This window comes from Balaenoptera borealis, assembly GCF_965194805.1.
Source record: "Balaenoptera borealis genome assembly, chromosome: 5".
Classification (NCBI taxonomy): Eukaryota; Metazoa; Chordata; class Mammalia; order Artiodactyla; family Balaenopteridae; genus Balaenoptera; species Balaenoptera borealis.
Genome location: NC_138862.1, coordinates 56,250,312 through 56,271,724, shown reverse-complemented (window position 1 = coordinate 56,271,724; position 21,413 = coordinate 56,250,312). Strand labels below are relative to the sequence as shown.

Genomic DNA, 21,413 nt, shown 5'->3' with positions numbered 1-21,413 from the left:
TTACCACCTGATTATTACATGTATTCCTGGGCTCTTAGAAGATGAACTTTCTTTTCTACCCCAGCTTCATCTTCTTACCACTCCCACCTTGCTGGGGATCTGCCATGCAGGTCAGCCAGCACCTGTGATCACAGACAACAAAACCTGACGCTCCCTTTTTAGTCTGGAGTCTCAGGGTTTCTTTTGGGAAGATAACTGAGAGTTATTTAGAAACATACTCTCCTAAGCATTCTTCAATCCTTAAAAGTGGCTCAACTTTTTACAATTCTTAGAGCATCTGGTTGTGGGTTTGATAACAGGTCAGATGTAAAAATATCACCACCTGTGGTTATTTTTATGAACAATTAGGTGAAATCAAATCTTTTCAGTGTGAAATAACTTGTTTTGTTTCTTATTTTGCTTACCACTTCTTGTAGCTTTGTGAAGGCATTCAAAACATACTGAATTGATTTTATCTTTATTGTAGTCTCTGGATATTTCTTTTCTTACAGAGGTCAGAGCTGACCCTTGGATAGTGATAGTGCCAATCAGTAAGTCTTAACTACTTTTTATTTGTTTGGGATTGGATGTTTTATTCATCATTGAGGTAGAAATTTTGATAGAGGCTGATGGAGTAACAGATTTGGGCCATCTGTTCTACTTATTCTTTCTTTCTTGGTAGTTGATTTTTTCATAAAAAATTAGAGCCAGGTTTATAGATTCAATCTGCTTTAGATATAAACAAAGAAGTTTTGGCAGGACTTAAATAGAAACATACTCCTACCAGTTGAAAGCACGTTAAGACTCTTCACCATCCTCTCCTACCCCGTTTTGTGAAAATAATCCTCACATCTTTTTTCTTCTTTCTTTTTTAATTTTTTTGGCCACATCGTGCGGCATGCGGAATCTTAGTTTCCCAACCAGGGATCAAACCTGTGCCCCCTGCAGTGGAAGTGTGGATTCTTAACCACTGGACTACCAGGGAAGTCCCAATCCTTGCATCTTTAACATACTTCCAGCATGCAGGGCCCTTCACTGACCCTGTTTTTGTGGTAGTCAAGCAAAAGTTTGGCTAGGGGTCACCTAACCACGGGCAACCAGTTGGTTTTGATGTGGTCATTGAACACATACTTGCCCTTGGGTCTGTCCCATGCTAAGCATGGTAGGGAATAGAGTGACTCTAACACCAGAATGTAAGCCCTGTGACTGCAAGGCTGGTTTTGGTTTTGTTCACTGTCTGTATTACCAAAAACACTGCCTGGCATGTAGTAGGTACTCAACAGATAGTTGTTGAATCACGAAATAAAATATGCCCTCAGATAATATACAGTCCCTTTGAGGACCAAGTCTGACAGCTATTTAAAAGATAGCCACTACTATAAGACAGTACTAGTTTACTACTTGTCTGATCATAGTGGAAACTAAATTAGAAGTTTATTACAAGGAAATAGTGAGGGCAGCTTCATTCAAAAAAGTTTCATAGAGGAAGTGGCACTTAACTTGTATCTTGAAGTCTATTTAGGGTAAATAAAGGGAAAGTACAGGGCATTATAAGTGAGAAGAACATTATAAATGTAGACTTGGAGATGAGCACAGGCTTGTTCCTTCATAGAACCAATCCTTTAAATTACATGCTAAACTTATGTATTTTTAAAAATAAAGTCAGCATTTGTGTGACATATTTGTCTTTTAAAGACTGTGTAACTCATTATAAAATATGGTAATTACTGAATAGAGGACCTCTGAAAGGTGACCTCAGTTCCCCTTTCACAAAAATAATTCATGAAAGTATTCAAAAACTAATTAGGTGATAGCTGCCTGATGCCAGAAAAAAGACTCAAAAGCATCCAATGTTCAGTGAGAATTTACTTTCTTCCTGACTGCTTTTTAGAAGAAGTGCTGTTAGACTATGATACAGGAAGGGTGGGAAAGCTATAAAAACAGGGCGTGGGTGCCATTCAGGTTCAGGGCAGATGTGATTCAGGTGTAAGGTAGGCACCACTGGAAAATCAAGTAATGGCTAGTGTATTACCATGATTCCACTGTCTGTTAATGGTGCCCAGTCTCTCAATATCAGGAAATAATGAGCTGCATGCCATGAAATTATGGTTTGCCCACCTCCTGTTCTCTCTTCCTGCCTCCCACTGCCAATGCTCACTTATCCATTGATTAAATCTGGGGAGCAAATATAAAAATGACCTATATCTGCACACCCTATTTCTTACTGTCTTGCATTTCAGCTTTAGTGGCAGAAGGCATCCTGATCTAGAAAATGAAATGTTGACTTGGTAAATCAAAGACCTTCCTGGATCTTAGATTCTTTGGTTCTGGGTTTTGTGTCATTGACAACCAAAAGGAATAGAATAATGGTAGGAAGGGTAGTATTATGGTACTAGTATCAGAAATCAGCGGCTACAGCCTCTTTTCCACCCCTCATACACCCTACTAGTGTGTAGAGTGACGAAAGTCTAAATTTTAGGTGTCCTACCCACAGGATGCCCTAGTTACAGAATATTCACAGTGATTCAGAAAACTTTTCTGGTAGAAGAGGTACCTCAATGATTAGATCTTGTTCTCTAGGAGAAAATGAAATAGCTAGGCCCAAAGCTATTTCCACAGATGGTATCGTATTTAATCCCCACAACATTACAGCTAATTATATCAATTATAGCATCAGAAGGGGAGTGAATTTCAGAGAAGTTCGATGACTTGAATCAGTCAAACATCTTTAAATGGTGAAGTTGGACTTTGTTTCCTTTTTGCCTAATTCCAGCACCGATCTGCTCACAGTATCATATGATAAATACAGACAGAAAGGATATGAGAACATTGACAAAGGCAACAAGCTGATATAATGCAAATCATATTTGTTAAGGGAAATGTGTAAGTTCAGTAAACCTAATAGGAGGGCTCAAATCCAAGATGTAATTGATAAGCTGTGTCAGCAAGCCAAGGGCTCCTTATAAATTGTGCTTCTGGAACAGCCCATTCTTTTTCTCCTTTCTGAATAGATGAATTCCTAACTCCACGTTTCCCCTCATCCTTCTATATCGAGTGACAAGTGCCACCTGCTGGCCAAGCAATGAAACATTTTCATTTTCATCATCACTCGTGATTATTTAGCTACAAATTGGCCTATCATCTAGATAATTGTTATTCTATTTTTCAGTAAACCTAGACAATAATTTTAAAACCATAAGGTAGAGTTACAGAGTCAAGTCCTCTGCATTTGAGGACTTTCCAGTCCTCAATTTTGCCCCCTTTCTCAGTTTTAACTCATAATTTACAGTCTCTTCTAACTTCTGTTGTACGACAGGACAACTATGTCATAATCAAGCACACGGAGTATAGTTTTAGGTCCATTTCATTCAGGGATTTTTGGTATCACTTCAAATCCACTTAATGCCTTCAAATCATTATAAGGCAGATGATAACTTGATTCCCTGAATGAAGTCTGCTCTATATTTACCCATTTGTACATAAGTTAATGGGTAGTATATTTATATAATCAATATGTTTGTGCAAATGTGCTGTATTGCTTATATATCCTCTAGGTCTTTCTGGGTTAATCTTTTCTGATTAGTGTTTATTTCTCATCTGGAGCCATAGTTCAGGCTCTCTATAATCTGACACTACTCCTTTTTTGGCCTTAGTTTCTTCCCTTCTGCAGCATTCTCCCACTGAGCTGCCCCGTGTTCCTTATCTACTTTCTCCACTTCCATGCTGCTGAGTGCCTTCGTTCCTGCCATTTTTTCCGAAGTGACCTCTGCCCCTTCCCTAGTCCTTCAAGATCCAAAACTAACGTCGTTGCTGTATGAAGTTTTCTCTCATTTCCCTACCTGTAAAAATATCTCCTTCCTCCCAGTTCCCTTTGCCCTTGATGTTTGTCTTTCTCAAGAGCATGTTTCACTTTCTACCTGGTATTATAGTTAGTTGTGTATCTGATCTGTCTCCTATATTCGACTATAAGATTTTTGAAAGAAGGGACCATTATTATTCATTGCATTTCCAACAACACCTAGGCCTGGCCATTTTACAGAGTAGGTGTTCACCAAACAATGAGTGAAGGATTGAAGGAACAATTTGATTTGTTCCTTCACAAATAAGTACAAAGAATTCTTCACAAATAGGTAGAAAGATAATAAATATTTTTCATTGGATTGGTTGAAATTATGTAGGTTAGACTTAAAATCTTCTGCATATATTCTTGGAGACCATAATGTTCTTACACTTGGTCAAAATAAAGTGTTGCATTTGAGTGGGAGTATAGAGACTATATTTGGATTTCATTTGTCACGTTCATAGTTTTTGCGTCAAATGAATAGCCTCTGTAAAATTCCATGCCTGTTGGAAAGGAACTCCAGCAATAGCATTCTGTTCTTTTGCGGTGCTCATGTGGACACACAAACTGAAACTATATAGTCTGGCAATTCCCACATTGGTTGTTTTAGCAGTAAATGTGGAGCAAAGAAGCCTTGCTGAACTTGTAGCTGTGTTTTTCAAATTGAAATGGCATATCTGAGCACAACTTTATAATGAAGAATATGAATGCATTTTCCCATTTAGAATTTAATCTTTTTAATGTGTCATTATTGTGTAGGATGCTGAGATTTCAAATCTGTATAACTATGGAGACAGATGCCTTAGAAAATATATTTATTCATTGAGTAATTTTCAGCCTCCTTACATAAAATGCCGTGATCTAAAATTTATGACACCTAAAGACCCTTGTCTAACAAGAGGCTAATATACTCCCTGTAATTGAAATGTTTTACTTTATTACTCTTGCTACAAAGATCCCATTTTTCTATGGTGATACGTTACCTTTCCAAAAAGGATAACGCATGATATACTCACCCTGGTGGGCCCTGTGTTCACAGCATAGCAGACGAGATGTTATCGCTCATGAGGAACTAATGTAGAAGTTTCTTGAGGGCAGGTATCATGTGTTCATCTCATGTACCTCCCACCATCACATCTGGCTCATTGTTGGGCACAGTAGACATTGAACTGCAGCTGTTCAACTCCTTAGCTTGATTTACTTGTCCAAATTCTTTTCTTTTTTTTAATTGAATTATAATTGACATACAATGTTACAGTAGTTTCAGGTGTATAACATAGTGATTCAATATTTTTTATGTGACAAAATGATCACCACAACGTTTAGCTACCATCTGCCACCACAAAGGGTTATTACAATATTATTGACTGTATCCCTTATGCTGTACACTACATCCTCTTGACTTATTTTTTTTATAACTGGAATTTTGTATCTCTTAATCACTTTCACCTATTTTGCCCATTTCCTCATCCCCTTCCCCTCTGGCAGCCACCAGTTTGTGTCTGTGAATCTGTTTCTGTTTTGCTTTGTCCATTTTTTTTTTTTATGCTCCACATATAAGTGAGATCATGTGGTATTTGTCCTTCTCTGTCTGACTTATTTCACTTAGCATAATACCCTCTAGATACATCCATGTTGTCACAGATGGCAAGAGTTCATTCTATTTTTATGGTGGACTAGTATTCCATTGTATATATATATATATATATGCTACATCTTCTTTATCCATTCATCTGTCCATGGGCATTTAAGTTGTTTCCATATCTTGGCTATTGTAAATAGTGCTGCAGTGAACATAGGGATACATATACTTTTTGAATTAGTGTTTTTGTTTTCTTCGGATAAATATCCAGAAATGGAATTGCTGGATTGTATGATAGTTCTGTTTTTAGTTTTTTGGGGAACATCCGTACTTTTTTCCATAGTGACTGCACCAAGACATTTCTGCCAGTGGTGCACAGGGGTTTCCTTTTCTCCACATCCTCACCAACACTTGTTATTTTTTTGTCTTTTTGAGAATAGCCATTCTGACAGGTGTGAGGTGTCATCTAATCTCATTATGGTTTTGGTTTATGTTTCCCTGATGATTAGTGATGTTGAGCATCTTTTCATGTATTGATCAGTCATCTCTATGTCTTCTTTGGGAAAATGTCTATTTAGGTTCCCTGCCGATTTTTAATTGGGTTGTTTGGGTTTTTTTTTGATACTGAGGTTATGTAAGTTCTTTATATATTTTGGATATCAACCCCTTGTCAGATTTGCAAATATCTTCTCCCATTCAGTAGGTTGCCTTTTCCTTTTGTTGATGGTTTCCTGTGCTGTGCAAAAGCTTTTTAGTTTGATGTAGTCCCAGTTGTTTATTTTTCCTTTTGTTGCCCTGTCTGAGGAGACAGATCCAAAAAAATATTGCTAAGCCTGATGTCAAAAAGTTTACTGCATATGTTTTCTTCTAGGAGTTTTATGGTTTCAGGTCTTACATTTGAGTCTTTAACCCATTTTGAGTTTATTTTTGTATATGGTATGAGAAAATGGTCCTCCAAATTATGTTCTTATTCATCGTTTCTTGAGGAGCTGATATCACACTACCTGACAGAACAGCACTGTAGTTTACTAAACAAACCAGGATAGTACCTGTGATAGGGGCATCAGAACAGCCTGGCTTCGGGGCACAGTGTGGTGTGGGGAGTCTACGACAGTCCCAGCTCCTGGCTTCGTAAGTCACCCTGTTTTGTCCTGGAGGTTGGGACCAAGGAATGCCATCCATTGTTGTCTGCTCCTGGGTTTCACAGAAGTGACCAAATGTTGTTTCTGAGGGGCAGTAGGAACTCCAGAGGGAGCTCATCCTTCCTCTGAGAAGGACAGAAGTAGCTTTGACAGTGGCTGGCAGTCTTGCCGCATTACGTCCCTCTCTGCATGTCAATCAGCCATTCCCAGTCACATCTGCAGAGACGCAGAGAGGAGAGGCTTAGGTGTGTTGCCTGAATGATTTTCACTGCAGAGAATACTAATTTGGGTTTCACTGCAAATACACCTATTTGATCAGTGCCCATAAGCACCTGAACTGTATCCACAACCAGTTTTTGATGAGTGCACGTACTAATCAGGAACAGTCAGAGGCTGCCTCGTATCCCAGATGCACCTCAGGGCCTGTTTCCTGACTCTTCTCAGAGTGAGGTTCAGGTATTTGGCTTCCTTCCAGAGCAGGCTACTCTCTGGTTCCCTCTGAAGGAACCCTGTGTGTCTGAGCCTGTACCTCTGAGCACCAGCCCTCCTGAGCCCTCCCCTCTGAGCTTGAATACTGTTTCTCATTCGTTAGACCTAACCTCACTTCTTACTCAGGACCCAACTTTACATTTTGAATTCAGTTTAAGGAAATGTACCTCATGATTTTTCTGATTTTGAACTCAAACCCCATAGCTTGTGCCCCTCAATTTAACCTTGTTAAGTCTTTGTCTCCTGATCATATTCTTGATCTGAATCTGTATCCTTCTTCTGTCCTAACTCCTGTAGGCTTAAGCAGAATTTAAACTTAATCTCACTTGAGTTACATTTTCCACCTTGTCCTTTACCAGTGTATACTTTAACCTCCCACCCCTCCAGTCAGTCTTGCCTGGCTGGGCCCAACCTTCTAACAAAGGGCATGGGGTCTCTTGACACACTGGGGGGTTCTAATCCAGTCCAAGAGAAATAACTGATGTTTGTCTATGACTTTTGCTTTGCAGTGGTCTAGAATCATCCTTCCTCTACTCTGAGAATCCTCAAGAAGGTCTTCTAACCAAGACCACTAGTAGTAATACCTGGCATTTGAAAATAACTAAGTATTATTTAAAATACTTCTGAACAAGGGCAGATCTAGTTTTTTGGAGTCTGAGGTTTATACATTTTGGGGGATCCACTTCAAAAAAGAAGATGCAAAATTATAAATACGAAGTGAGACCAGGGCCATGGAAGGCCCTGTGTAAGGGAGGGGTCCTGAAGCTCACACTTCATTTGCTTCATGATTTATCTGCCACATGGTTCTGCATATACTATACCATTTGATCACCACAGGGTTTTTGTAGTAAAAGATAATTGCATAGTTTTCGTATGTCCAATTCCCTTCTCCTCTCCAGTTTCTTCCCCAAGATTTCCATAATTATGTATAGTTTGGTGAATTCTAAAACTACCCTGAATGATTACTCTAACTGTACATATTACATACATGTGGAAACTTAAATGAGAAGGATGAATGGAAGGATTAAATGATAAGAGCACTTACAATGTGCCACCCTTAGAGGTGCTTTATTTATTTATTTAAAGTTATTTATTTATTTATGGCTGCATTGGGTCTTCGTTGATGTGTGCGGGCTTTCTCTGGTTGTGGAGAGCGGGGGCTACTCTTCGTTGTGGTGCACGGGCTTCTCATTGCAGTGTCTTCTCTTGTTGTGGAGCACGGGCTCTAGGTGTGCGGGATTCAGTAGTTGTGGCACACGAGCTCAGTAGTTGTGGCTCACAGGCTCTAGAGCTCAGGCTCAGTAGTTGTGGTGCATGGGCTTAGTTGCTCCTCGGCATGTGAGATCTTCGCGGACCAGGACTCGAACCCGTGTTCCCTGCATTGGCAGGTGGATTCTTAACCACTGCGCCAGCAGGGAAGTCTGACGTGCTTTAAATATACTGGCTCATTTAATTCTTATGAGCATCCTGTGATTGTTATGAGTCCTGTTTTATCCACAAGGGAACTGAGGCACAGAGAAGTAACTTGCCAAGTGTGGGGTTAGGAATCTGCAGAACTGTGATTTCAACTGACACAGTCAGGCTCCAGACCCCTCATTCTATTACTAAACTATGTTGCCTCTCTGGCTGAGGTCACAGAAACAAGGTAGGAATAGAGCTAGATCAAAAATATGAGATTGAAGACCTTCCCTGGCGGTCCAGTGGTTGAGACTCCGTGCTTCCACTGCATGGGGCACGGGTTCGATTCCTGGTCGGGGAACTACGATCCCACACGCCACACAGCATGGCCAAAAAAAAAAATAAAAAATGAGATTAATTCTTAGTTCAAAGCTGTTTGAACTACTCTGCTCTCCTGCTTTCAGTTTGGATTGATAGCTCTTCAGTGTGGGAGAAATTGGGTAATTAATAGCTAATGGTAATCAGATTTTTTATTTTTTGAGGAGCTCTGACTATATTAAGCAGAGTTGGAGGGCAGTGATCATTTTGGAAAGCTGTGCAGAGGGAGGGATGATTAGGGGCTCCTTGAAGAAGGAGGCTGTGGAAGCAGAATGTGGCGGACAGTACACTGGCCTGCTGTCAGGATACCTAACTTCAGGTCCTGGCTCTGCTGTTTATAAGCTGAGTGACCTCAGGTCTGTCTGATGTCACTAGTCCTTGATCCTAGTATACCCTTCCCCCTCCAGCTCAGTAAAAAAGGGATTAGACTAGATATTTATAAAGACACATCCAATTTTAGAGCCTATGCGTATTAGTTGCTCATCTTCATTAACAGGCTAAGTTTAAAATACCTATATATATTAATTTTATTCTGAATGCAAACATGAGGTTTCTGGAGCAGAGCAGATCATTATTTAATTATAGCAAATAATCGTGCTGATTCCCTTTTGCCCTAATTTGTACCCCTGGGGCAACGGATGAGATGAGGCAGATCGTATGTTATCCTACATATACTGGAGTTTGTACCACTAGCATGGAACTCTGAAAGAAATGAATCTGGATATTTATATAGGAGAGGGACAGCCATCTCCCTAACCCTACACTACCCCCTGACAGACAAACACACTTCTTTGCTCTTTGAGAAGGATACTGGGTTCTTACTCTTACCCTTTGGAATATAAATAAATCTCTTGGGGGCAAGATAAGACTAGCTTCTCCGGCCATGTCTCCATGGCCCCAGATCTCATTCCTTCCTTAAAATGTAAACACATACCTCCAGGGAGGTAAATTTCTTCAGATGCTCTCTCACTAATAATTAGTCATAAACTAAATTCCAAGATTTGTTCTTCTAGGTTAGGTCTCAAGTTTTGGTAAAATTTGATCAGAAAGCCTTCATGGTGCAGAAACATAAAAATATTTTCTCTACAGTCCCACAAAGCATGGATATAAAGTTAAAAGGGAGAATCCCCTGCCTTCCAGGGCTATGAGTCTATGATGATTGGGCCATCTGTGTAAGAACTTCACATGTTTGTAAAAATACAGATTCCTGAGATCTACAGCAGACTGACTGAACAAGAATCTGTGGGACAGAAGCCTTAGAATCTGCATTTCTGCACAGCTCCCCACACGATTCTTATGCACCGCAGACTTTCTCTTCTTTATTCCTGAGTTAAGGATCCTTCAGTTTTCCTGCTGCCAGAGATACTTCATATTATGCAGCTTTTGCTATTGAATCTGTGATTTTCAGGACTTTCCAAACATGTAAAGAAATAACAGTTTTGCCGGGAGAGTTTATGAGTGTCATATAAAAATAAATACTGATATTAGAAAGGTTTCTAGGGTGATGATGATTCTTTGAAATCTGAAAAGGTGATGGTGATGATAAAGATGATACCACTAGTAAACAACTACTCATTAAGTAACTGAGACAGAATTTGAAATGGATTAGCTATGTTACATGGATTTCTGTTTTACAAAAAAAATGCAAAGATGTGCCACCATTATTGATATTTTTCTATTCAAAATGTAGTTGAGACATTTTCTTTTTTAACATTTTATTTATTTATTTATTTGGCTACACCGGGTCTTAGTTGCGGCATGTGGGATCTAGTTCCCTGACCAGGGAATGAACCTGGGCCCCCTGCATTGGGAGTGCGGAGTCTTAGCCACTGGACCACCAGGGAAGTCCCTAGTTGAGACATTTTTGCTGTGTTTTTCTATGATGTCTGAAGTTCTTTTGTAGAAACACAACTCTGAAATGAATATAAAAAGAGGAAAACTAATGGAATTAAAAAGATTTTTTTTTTATTACTCACAACTCTAGTGATGAGATTAGTAGTTCAGGTCAAAACTCATTACAGTAAAATTTATAGCCATAAGTAATTATCGTTAAGCTAGCACCAAAATTATACAAACCCAAATGATTTAAGTGTATCATACATTGTTACAAGGCTAGGCTCAATCCATTTTGCTATATTATGAACAAGACACTGGCATTTAATATAAAGCATCTCAAAGATGTGATAACACCTGACAGGTAGTGGAGAAGTTTAGTCACATTATGAGTGCAGACTAGATTTGTGGCAGTGTTTCAACAGTGGAAGAGATGAGCAGCAGGCCCTGGGAGCATCTGTTAATCCTGTTAATCACCAGCGTTTTATTGAGTACCTATAAAGTGCTAAACATTGTGATAGGTACTACAGATAAAAAATGACTTTGAGAGTTTACAGTCTGTTGAGAGAGATACCCGTGTTACCATAACTATAAGACAGTGTGATACATACCATGATAAATATAGGTAGAAAGGGATATAGGAGGCTTCTGCTATAAATATGGCTATATAGATGTAGCATCTTCCTGTTTTTTCCTGGGAGTCTTCTAAGAGCAACAAGAAAACAGAAAACAAAAATGCAACTCCAATTTCAGTCAAGCTAGGAAACATATACCAAAATACTGCAGTGCTGCCCAAAGCAGTCAAGATAATGCGGGAGCTCCACAGGAGGAAAGGAAGAGAAATGGAAAGACGAGCCCAGCAGTAGCACCTCTAAAGAATCAACACAAATACACTTACTGAAGAAGGGTTCATCTGGAGATGGAAAAGCTATAGCCTTTATCTACAATAGCTGGGAGGCAACAGGAGCCTTACTGGACCTGCTTTGGTTCACAGAAGTAGAAGATGTGGAATGCACATGAAAGTACTCCAAAAAGCCATATTTGCAGAAGCAGTGTTTTTTGGATAAAGATTAGAAGAAAAGAGGTTTTGCTTGTGGAAAAAAAAGAAAAAAAAAACTTGCCTAGACTCTTATCCTCTACCTACCCTTCCTATAGAAAATTCTGGCAAAGAGCTAGTCCTGGAAAACCTAACTCTTATAATGATGTATTTAAGAAACAAACTAGTACAGTAGCTAAATATCTACAAAAAAAAAAAAATCCAGTAAAATATGAATATGGGGCCATATAAATATATAACATATAAATAAGATATCATAAACAAAAAGGAAACAAAATCCAGTAAGATATAAATGACAAAAAAGGAGCAACTGCATCCATTGCTGATAAAAAAAAAAAACTCTTAGCAAATCAGGAACAGAAGAAAACTCCCTCAATGTGGTAAAGGACATCTACAAAAACCTTACAGCTAAAATTGTACTTACTAGTGAAAGACTAAAATCTCTTCCCAAAGATCAGGAATTAGACAAGGAGGTATGCTCTCATCACTCCAATTCAGCATTTACAGGAGGTTCTAGAAGTACAAGAAAGACAGAAAAGAAATAAAAGGCATTCTGACTGCAAAGGAAGAGGTAAAACTGGTTCTTTTCAGATGTGATAGTCTATGTAGAAAATTGAGCAGAATCTGTTAAAAAGTTACTAGAATTGGTAAAATGAGCTTAGCAAAGTTGCAGGGTTCAAAATCAATATATAAAAATCAAGTATATTGACCTACTAGCAGCAGACAATTGTAATTGAAATTTTAAAATATAATACCATTTCCAATAGCATTAAAATACATGAAATACTTCAGGAAAAATTTGACAAAAGATGAGTAAGACCTGCACTGAAAAGTACAAAACACTGATGAAAAAATTAAACAAAGCAAATAAATAGATAACCTATGTTCATGAGTTTGAAGACTCAATATTGTTAAGATGTCAATTCTCTCTAATAGGTCCATAGATTTAACCCAATGTTAATCAAAATCCAAGCTAGTTGTTTGTGGTTTTTTTTTTGTAGAAATTGTAAAATGTATAAAATTCATATGGAGTGCAGAGGATTTAAAATAACTTTGAAAAAGAACAAAGTTGGTGGGGTTGACACCATCTAGTTTCAAGGCATTATAAACTTATGGTAATCAAGACAATTTGGTATTAGTGTTAAAAGAGACAAATAGAGCCATGGGACATAATAAAGAGTACAGAAATAGACTCATACATTTGTGGTCAATTGTTTTTCAACAAAGGGACCAATACATTTCATTGGGAGAAAGAAATAATCTTTTCAACAAATGATACCAAAACACTTGGATAGTCATATATACCTCAAAATAATGAACCTTGACTCTTACCTCAAACCAAATAAAAATTATGTGAAATGCAGCATAGGCCAAATGTAAAAGCTAAAACTATAAACCTTCTAGAAGAATGCGTAGGAAAAAATTTTAGTGGCTTAGGGTTTGGCAAAGATTTCTTAAATATGATACAAAAAGCATGAGCTATAAAAGAAAATTTAACAAATTTGACTCCATCAAAAATTTAAAACGTTGCTCTTCAAATGACACAAGAAATCAAAAAATCAAGCCACAGACTGGGAGAAAACATTTACAAAACTCTATCTGATCTGGACTGATATCTAGAATGTATAAAGAACTTTAAAAACTCAATAATAAGACACACAACACATTTAAAAAACAGGCAGTTGTGAGACTCTAAACAGAGGATCCAGCTGAGCCACACTGTACTTGGGCTTCTGACCTATAGAACTGGTACTATCAGTTCTTCCTATTGTCCCTCCAACCTGAGGGCTCTAAGAGCTTCCTGCTTTTGCTAACATCTAGGGTACCTTCCATGCCCTGGTAGTCTTCTTAGCCTCTTCCATCTCTTCTGTTACCAATCGCTGTAGTAAATTCCTTGTGCTTTAAAAAAGTGGGAAGAACATTTGAACAGACATTTCACTAAGGCAGATATACAGACAGCAAATAAACACATGAATGTAAGCATAGGTCTACACAAAAACTTATACTTGTATGCTCATAGTAGTTTTTTTTTTTAGTTTTTTTTATTTTTTAACATCTTATTAGAGTATAATTGCTTTACAATGGTGTGTCAGTTTCTGCTTTATAACAAAGTGAATCAGTTATACATATACATATGTCCCCATATCTCTTCCCTCTTGCATCTCCCTCCCTCCCACCCTCCCTATCCCACCCCTCTAGGTGGTCACAAAGCACCGAGCTGATCTCCCTGTGCTATGCGGCTGCTTCCCACTAGCTATCGATTTTATGTTTGGTAGTGTATATATGTCCATGCCACTCTCTCACTTTGTCCCAGCTTACCCTTCCCCCTCCCCGTACCCTCAAGTCCATTCTCTAGTAGGTCTGCATCTTTATTCCTGTCTTGCCCCTAGGTTCTTCTGACCATTTTCTTTTTTAGATTCCATATATATGTGTTAGCATATGGTATTTGTTTTTCTCTTTCTGACTTACTTCACTCTGTATGACAGTCTCTAGGTCCATCCACCTCACTACAAATAACTCAGTTTCATTCCTTTTTATGGCTGAGTAATATTCCATTGTATATATGTGCCACATCTTCTTTATCCATTCGTCTGTTGATGGACACTTAGTTTGCTTCCATGTCCTGGCTATTGTAAATAGAGCTGCAATGAACATTGTGGTACATGACTCTTTTTGAATTATGGTTTTCTCAGGGTATATGCCCAGTAGTGGGATTGCTGGGTCGTATGGTAGTTCTATTTTTATTTTTTAAGGAACCTCCCTATTGTTCTCCATAGTGGCTGTATCGATTTACATTCCCACCAACAGTGCAAGAGGGTTCCCTTTTCTCCACACCCTCTCCAGCATTTATTGTTTGTAGATTTTTTGATGATGGCCATTCTGACCGGTGTGAGAAGATATCTCATTGTAGTTTTGATTTGCATTTCTCTAATGATTAATGATGTTGAGCATTCTTTCATATGTTTGTTGGCAATCTGTATATCTTCTTTGGAGAAATGTCTATTTAGGTCTTCTGCCCATTTTTGGATTGGGTTGTTTGTTTTTTTGATGTTGAGCTGCATGAGTTGCTTGTATGTTTTGGAGATTAATCCTTTGTCAGCTGCTTCATTTGCAAATGTTTTCTCCCATTCTGAGAGTTGTCTTTTGGTCTTGTTTATGGTTTCCTTTGCTGTGCAAAAGCTTTTAAGTTTCATTAGGTCCCATTTGTTTATTTCTGTTTTTATTTCCATTTCTCTAGGAGGTGGGTCAAAAAGGATCTTGCTGTGATGTATGTCATAGAGTGTTCTGCCTATGTTTTCCTCTAAGAGTTTGATGGTATCTGGCCTTACATTTAGGTCTTTAATCCATTTTGAGTTTATTTTTGTGTATGGTGTTAGGGAGTGTTCTAATTTCATTCTTTTACATGTAGCTGTCCAGTTTTCCCAGCACCACTTATTGGAGAGGCCGTCTTTTCTCCACTGTATATGCTTGCCTCCTTTATCAAAGATAAGGTGACCATATGTGCATGGGTTTATCTCTGGGCTTTCTATCCTGTTCCATTGATCTATATTTCTGTTTTTGTGCCAGTACCATACTGTCTTGATTCATAGTACTTTTGTTTGTAATAGCCAAACACGGAAGTCACCCAAGTGACTATCAATAGGTGAAAGGACAAATTGTGGTATGTCCATTCAGTGGAATACTACTCAGCAATAAAAAGGAATGAACTATTGATCCACAAAGCAGTATGGATTAATTTCAAAATAATTCTTCCTAGTGAAAGAAACCAGATGAAAAAGATTTATGATTCCACTTAAGATAAAAGTCTAGAAAATGCAGGTGATCTATGCTGAGAGAAAGCAGATCACTGGTTGCCCTTGGATGGGATGGGGATAGGAAGAGGTGTAGGGAAGGGTCAGAGGGAGGGAGCTCAAGGAAACCTTTGGGCATAGTTAACTGTAGCAAACACTGTATGATATATATGAAAGTTATTAAGAGAGTAGATCCTAGGAGTTCTCATTACAAGGAAAAACTTTTTTCTTTTTTTATTGTATCTATATGAGATGATGGATGATAACTAAACTTATTGTGGTAATCATTTCACAATATATGTAAGCCAAACCATTACCTTAAACTTAATGATGTATGACAATTATATCTCAAAACTAACTGGAGGTGGGGAAAGAATACAATGCAGCTGTAAAAAGGGAATGAAGAAGCTTTTTAAGTACTAATAGAGAAAGATCTGTAGGATATATCCTTAAGTAAAAAAGAAAGATGCAGACTGTGTGTATAATATACTACCATTTTTCTCCACCTCAGAAAAGTGGGGAAACCTTATTTATATATGCTTGTATTATAGATGATGTATAAGCAGATCTCTGGAAAGATAAACAAGAAATAAGTAGCAGTGGTTACTTGTTAGTGGAATATGAACTGGACAAATAGAGAATGGAGTAATAAGGAGACTTAAAAATACACTTTTAAAAATATATGTTTTTCCATGTGAATCTGTATATATAGTGAGAGATATCTATATAAACATCTAAAAAAATAATGTCAGGGGAGTATAGAAGATAAAGCAATTAATTTTCCTTTGCGGAATAGGAGGAGGAATTCGGAGTGGGTAATACTTGAACTGAGACTTGAAGGATGAGTGAAATTCGACAGCTGGAGAATATCAGAAAGGTCATTCCAGGCAAAGGAAATGGGTGATACAAAGGCATGGGGACATGAAAGTGAACCTGAGGAATAGTAAATGTGACTGAGCATTTAGTGTATGAGGACAACAACGGGCGTCAGATGGAGGGAAAAATGGTTCAGAAGAAGAATTTAGAAAGTTAGTTGAAACCGTTTGAAAGCCGTTTGTATGTCATGCTAGATGCTGTTTGGCTTTATTTAATAAACTTGAATTGAATGTGGTCTGTGTGCCACACCATGTGGCAGGTGCTACAGAAATGAGACTCTGTCTTCTAAGCTAGTGGTCTCAGTCCTGACTGCATATGAGAATCACTCAGAGAGCTTTAAAAACTACCGATGCCAGGCCCCATCCCCACATAATTGAATTAGAATGTCAGGGTGTAAGGACTTGGCATCAATAGTTTTTTTTTAAAGTCTTACAGGTGATTCTAAGCAAATGCACCCAAGTTTGAGAATTCCACCTCCCCTTCTCTTTCCCCCTCTTCTTCTCTCTTGTCTTCCTTATTTTAATGAAGTGAATAATATTGTGTAGAAAGGGGTTGTGACACAGGTCTAGAGAAGTCTCTGAACTGGAAGCAAGAAAATGAGGAGGTTATAGAAAATAGTTCAAGCAAAAGACGATAAAGTCATTTAAACAGGGAGGTGACTTGAGGCTAGTGCAAACCTGTGGACTGAGAGTGATTATTAGCCCAGGACAGCCTAGCTTGAATGTCTGGGTATTTGGTGATGTTACTAGTCAAAAGAGGGACTGCACGAGGAAGTACAGGTTGGGGGGTGAGTACAGGTACATAGGTGAAATAATTCTGGTTTGGAAGGGTTTCCTTAAAGGTACCCACAACTTATAAGATGCCACCAAGGGGCATTTGGATCTCAGGACAGAGGAAAAGGCCCTATTTCAACATCTATGCAGGCCATTCACATTGGAAAAATTTTCAGCAGCTCCAACCCTTAACATCCAACCCAAACTGGAGTCAGGACTCCAGTTTGGATGTTAGGGTACTTAACAAGAGCAAGGTAAATTTTCTGTCCTAGAGAGTCTGGACACTGAGCTGGATACCACGATGGCATCTGTGACACAGTGAAAGAAAGTGGGTGCACCAAAAAGGAGGTGCAAGCAGATCCCCTAACCGGGGTCTCATTCCAAGGGGAGTGACCCTGGGTCTGGGGTGCAGGGCCCACATTACTCTTTATCTTCTCTTTGAATATTTCATTACCATCTCATCATTTTAGTATAACAATTATCACATCAAAATATTAGCTTAGAAGGTGCTTCTTTTTCAGGAGAAACAAATACTTTCTCTCTCTACTTATGCCTCTGAGTACAAGGCAGGAGTTGGTTGCTGAGGGTAAGGCAGCATCTCAGTTATTAGGGACACAGTTAAGACCAGTCTATCCTCAAAAGTCCCTTGAAGCTCAAGCCCAGAGCTCTGAACTATACAGAGCTGTTGCTGAAGGTCAAGATTTATTCCAGATGCTGGGACCTACAAGTGGAGACAAAGTGTCTCCAGAGAGGGGAGATAAGGGCTGTGGAGACAGTGTTTAATACGGTGGCCCCTTGTATTGCTTATAAGACATTTGGTCTATAATACTTCATTGGATTGTCTTGTACTGTCCAGTCGCTACCAGTCAGACATCATTGCTCTATGACTAAACTGAAAGGGACTCCTTAATAATGACTGGTGAGAGTATGTGATCTTGGCACTTCTTTAAGAAATGAAGAATATTGAATCATTTTAATATGTCAATTGAAAGTTATTTTTACTTACATTTGTCTAATGATTTTTTTCCATAATAGCCTCAGTTTATACCAACAAGTAGGATCACTGAGTTCACTACCACCTGCCAAACTTCAGCACCTAAGGTGAGTAATTAAAGTGGGATTGAGCCATTTGTAACATTTCCCATATGAAGGAGACTTATCAAGGGCCAAATGTCATCATGGTTTAATAGGTTCAGAAAGTGAAGCACTGTTACCTATTTTTTCACTGTCATCATTTTTTTCTTATTAGACTAATACATGTTTATTAGGAAAAACTCAGAAAATAAAATATAAATAAGAAAATTTAAATCACCCATTGTTTTACTGCCTGGAGACATTGACCATTTTAAATATTTTAATGTATTTATAATTGTATCTTTCCAATATATTCTTTCCAATATATTTCAAGATATATTTCATAGAAAAATATATATTTGTATATTATATAAAATTATACATTTAAAATCAGAGAGAGTGTGTGTTTGTCTGTGGATATATATTTGCCTAGAAATATGTTGTGTATGTAATTCCTACATTGTTTCTGGTTTCTGCTAAACGTCATATTATATTCCTCAAATGTCTGTTATTGTCTAAAATTAAAAATTTTTCAAACCTTTAGAGTTATACCAATCACACACAAAAAATTATGGAAAACTCTTTATAATTTTGTTTCTTCACATTTCTTAACAGGCAAATGGTGGGATTGATAAACCCCAGCCAAACTTTAGATGAATAGATTACTGACCTATGTGCACCAGGGATCCAAAAGCAAGAAAGTCTTTGCTGGGGAGGAAGTCAGGAAGCACAGTGTATTCTCAATTTGGGGTCTTTTGCATCCTTAAAATCAGAAAGTTTCTTGACTCAGCCCAGCTCTGCTAAATCAAATTCTGAATGAGCCATTGCAGCTGTATACATTTGCCAATGTATTTGCAACATACATTTCCCAAAATTCTAAGCTTCTGATTTTTAAATTTTTTATTAGAAATAAATATCATCTAATGTCATAAGATTATAAGGGAAATGGTAATTAATTATAAATAAGCCAGCTACCAAAAATTAAAAGCATGTTCTTTGTTATTTAAGGGAAATACGAAAATTCAGAGAATCAGGCCTTCCGGTGATGACTTGAAGCATGAGTCTCTTTCATCCTTTGAGCTTTCGGTCAACCATAGAGGCTGGAAAAGTAACACAGGAGAGGCGGATTCCGATTTAGAGTATGTTTCAGAGACTAAAATTACGAAGAAGCCTATGCAGAAGAAAGTGAAACCTCAACAGTGGAGACATCCAGCCGCCCTGCCGGAAAATGTCAAACTAGCTGAGAGATCCCAGGTGTTTTTTTTTTCCTTTTCTTATTCACAAAATGTATAGTATTTCACTTTTCCAGAAATAGCATTCTGTAAAGGTTTTGCTTCATTTTCACATTTTTAAAGCACTCTAATTATAGCATACACATTGTAATCGAGTTTCCTGGACAAGGTCCCAATTTCTTTTTTTTTTTTCTATATTCTCTCTTTTGGAGCAAAAGTCAGGTTGCTAATATCAGCACTGAAGGACTCCTAAAGGACACCTCTGTGGGATAAAGATTTTAATCTGTATTTAAGAGAGAAATATTCATATAGGATAAACCTGTAATCTTGAGGATTTTGCATTCAATGCTTTATAGCAAAAATGCTTAGCCAAATTTTACATAAGTAGTTATCCCTGTAGTCAGAGCTCTGGAGAAATGAGATGTGAGGTTGATAATATAACTAAGTACTGAGCTTGATTTTAATGAATGTACCACCCTAGAATTTCCACGTATCTACGTGAGTTTGTTTCTTTTAAAAGGAATCATTACAGTTTATTCTTACAAGGTTACGCTTATTTAATTCCTCTTTGAGAATCTGCCCTCAGATTCAGTATATAACAGTAACAACACTTACAACTGAGTGGGCATTTACCCTGTGCCAGATTCAGTGTTAAATGACTACAGATATTATCTCACTACATTTTAAAAAATCTTTTATAAGCCAAAATTTATTGCCTAGTTTATCTGCCTTCTTAATCAAATTTGACTTCTAATGTCTTTTTACTGCTTCCAGAAATTAAATTCACCCTTAAAGGGTGAATATAGGGCACATGGAAAATATTCAGATGAGTTACCATAGGTTCTGAAAGCAAGAAACTAATTTGATTAGCAAATATCCACTGAGCCCTGTGTAAGATACTGTGTTAAGCATGGTGGGAGACAAGATTTCAGGCATGGTTCTTTCAGAAGGAATTATTCTGAATAATAGTTACATTACAGAAATATCTCACACATTTGTGAGATATCTTTGTAATATCTTTGGAAAATGGTATGGATTCTTGAAAGTCTTTAGTGATGGAGACTCATTACCTCCTAAGGCAGCCTTTCTCATTTCATTTTTGGGTAGCTCATTCTCTTAAAATATTTGAAATCCAGTTCCCTATAATTTTGAAACTTTGGCCCTAAGTCTTTTCTTGAGACTATAGAAGAAGCTAAGCTGAATCTGTCTACAATCTTCAGAATTTTACTTTGAATTATGTATCATAGTTGAATGTAAAAATTCATCTGTTCAGCAGATACTCAACTTTTGCTATTTCTAAAAAACTTCATGCTTATAGTATAAAAAGTAGTTGCTATTACTTTATAGTTATATCTCCTTTAACCCCTGATTTCCATTCATTAACTGTAGAATTTCAAGATTTGGGATTTGTAGGCTTATTTTATGTGTGGATTGCATGCTCCAAAAACAACGTACAAGTGACTGCAAAGTTGAAGTGAGCCCAGGTGTTAGAATAACACATTTTAGACTTTAAATATGGAGATTCACATACGTATATGTGAATATATATATGTATATATATAAAATCATCTATTATGTGTCATTCAGTATGCCAGCCAGCTACAGGGGATTCAACTATGAGCAAAATCACATATGGTCCCAAGCCCCCACTGAACTTAGAGTCTAGTGATGGAGACAGACAATCCAATGATTATACAGACAAATGTAAACTGCTACTTTGGTAATTTTTATGACATAGTAGCATGAGTCCTTGTAATAGGAGATTTGACTCTGGGAGGACAGAGAAGTCTTCCTTGAAAAAGCGATGACATATAACTTTTAGGATTGAATTCCAGCTAAGTGGGTAAGAGGAGAGGAAGAGCATTTCCAATCAATGCAAACATCATTTGCTAATGAGGGAACATGGAATACAAAGTAACTTAAGAAGACAACTAAGCTATAGTGGGGCAGAGAGGGAAAAGGGGGCTG

At 37.7% G+C, this 21,413-nt stretch overlaps 1 protein-coding gene across 1 annotated transcript in view; it reads left to right on the top strand.

Moving 5' to 3' along the window:
- MORC1 (MORC family CW-type zinc finger 1) overlaps positions 1–21,413 on the top strand; it is a 199,623-nt gene that overhangs the window by 112,806 nt on the left and 65,404 nt on the right. The window contains 2 exon segments of the mRNA XM_082394691.1: positions 18,175–18,240; positions 19,222–19,467. Of these exon segments, the coding sequence (XP_082250817.1) occupies positions 18,175–18,240; positions 19,222–19,467 (312 nt within the window).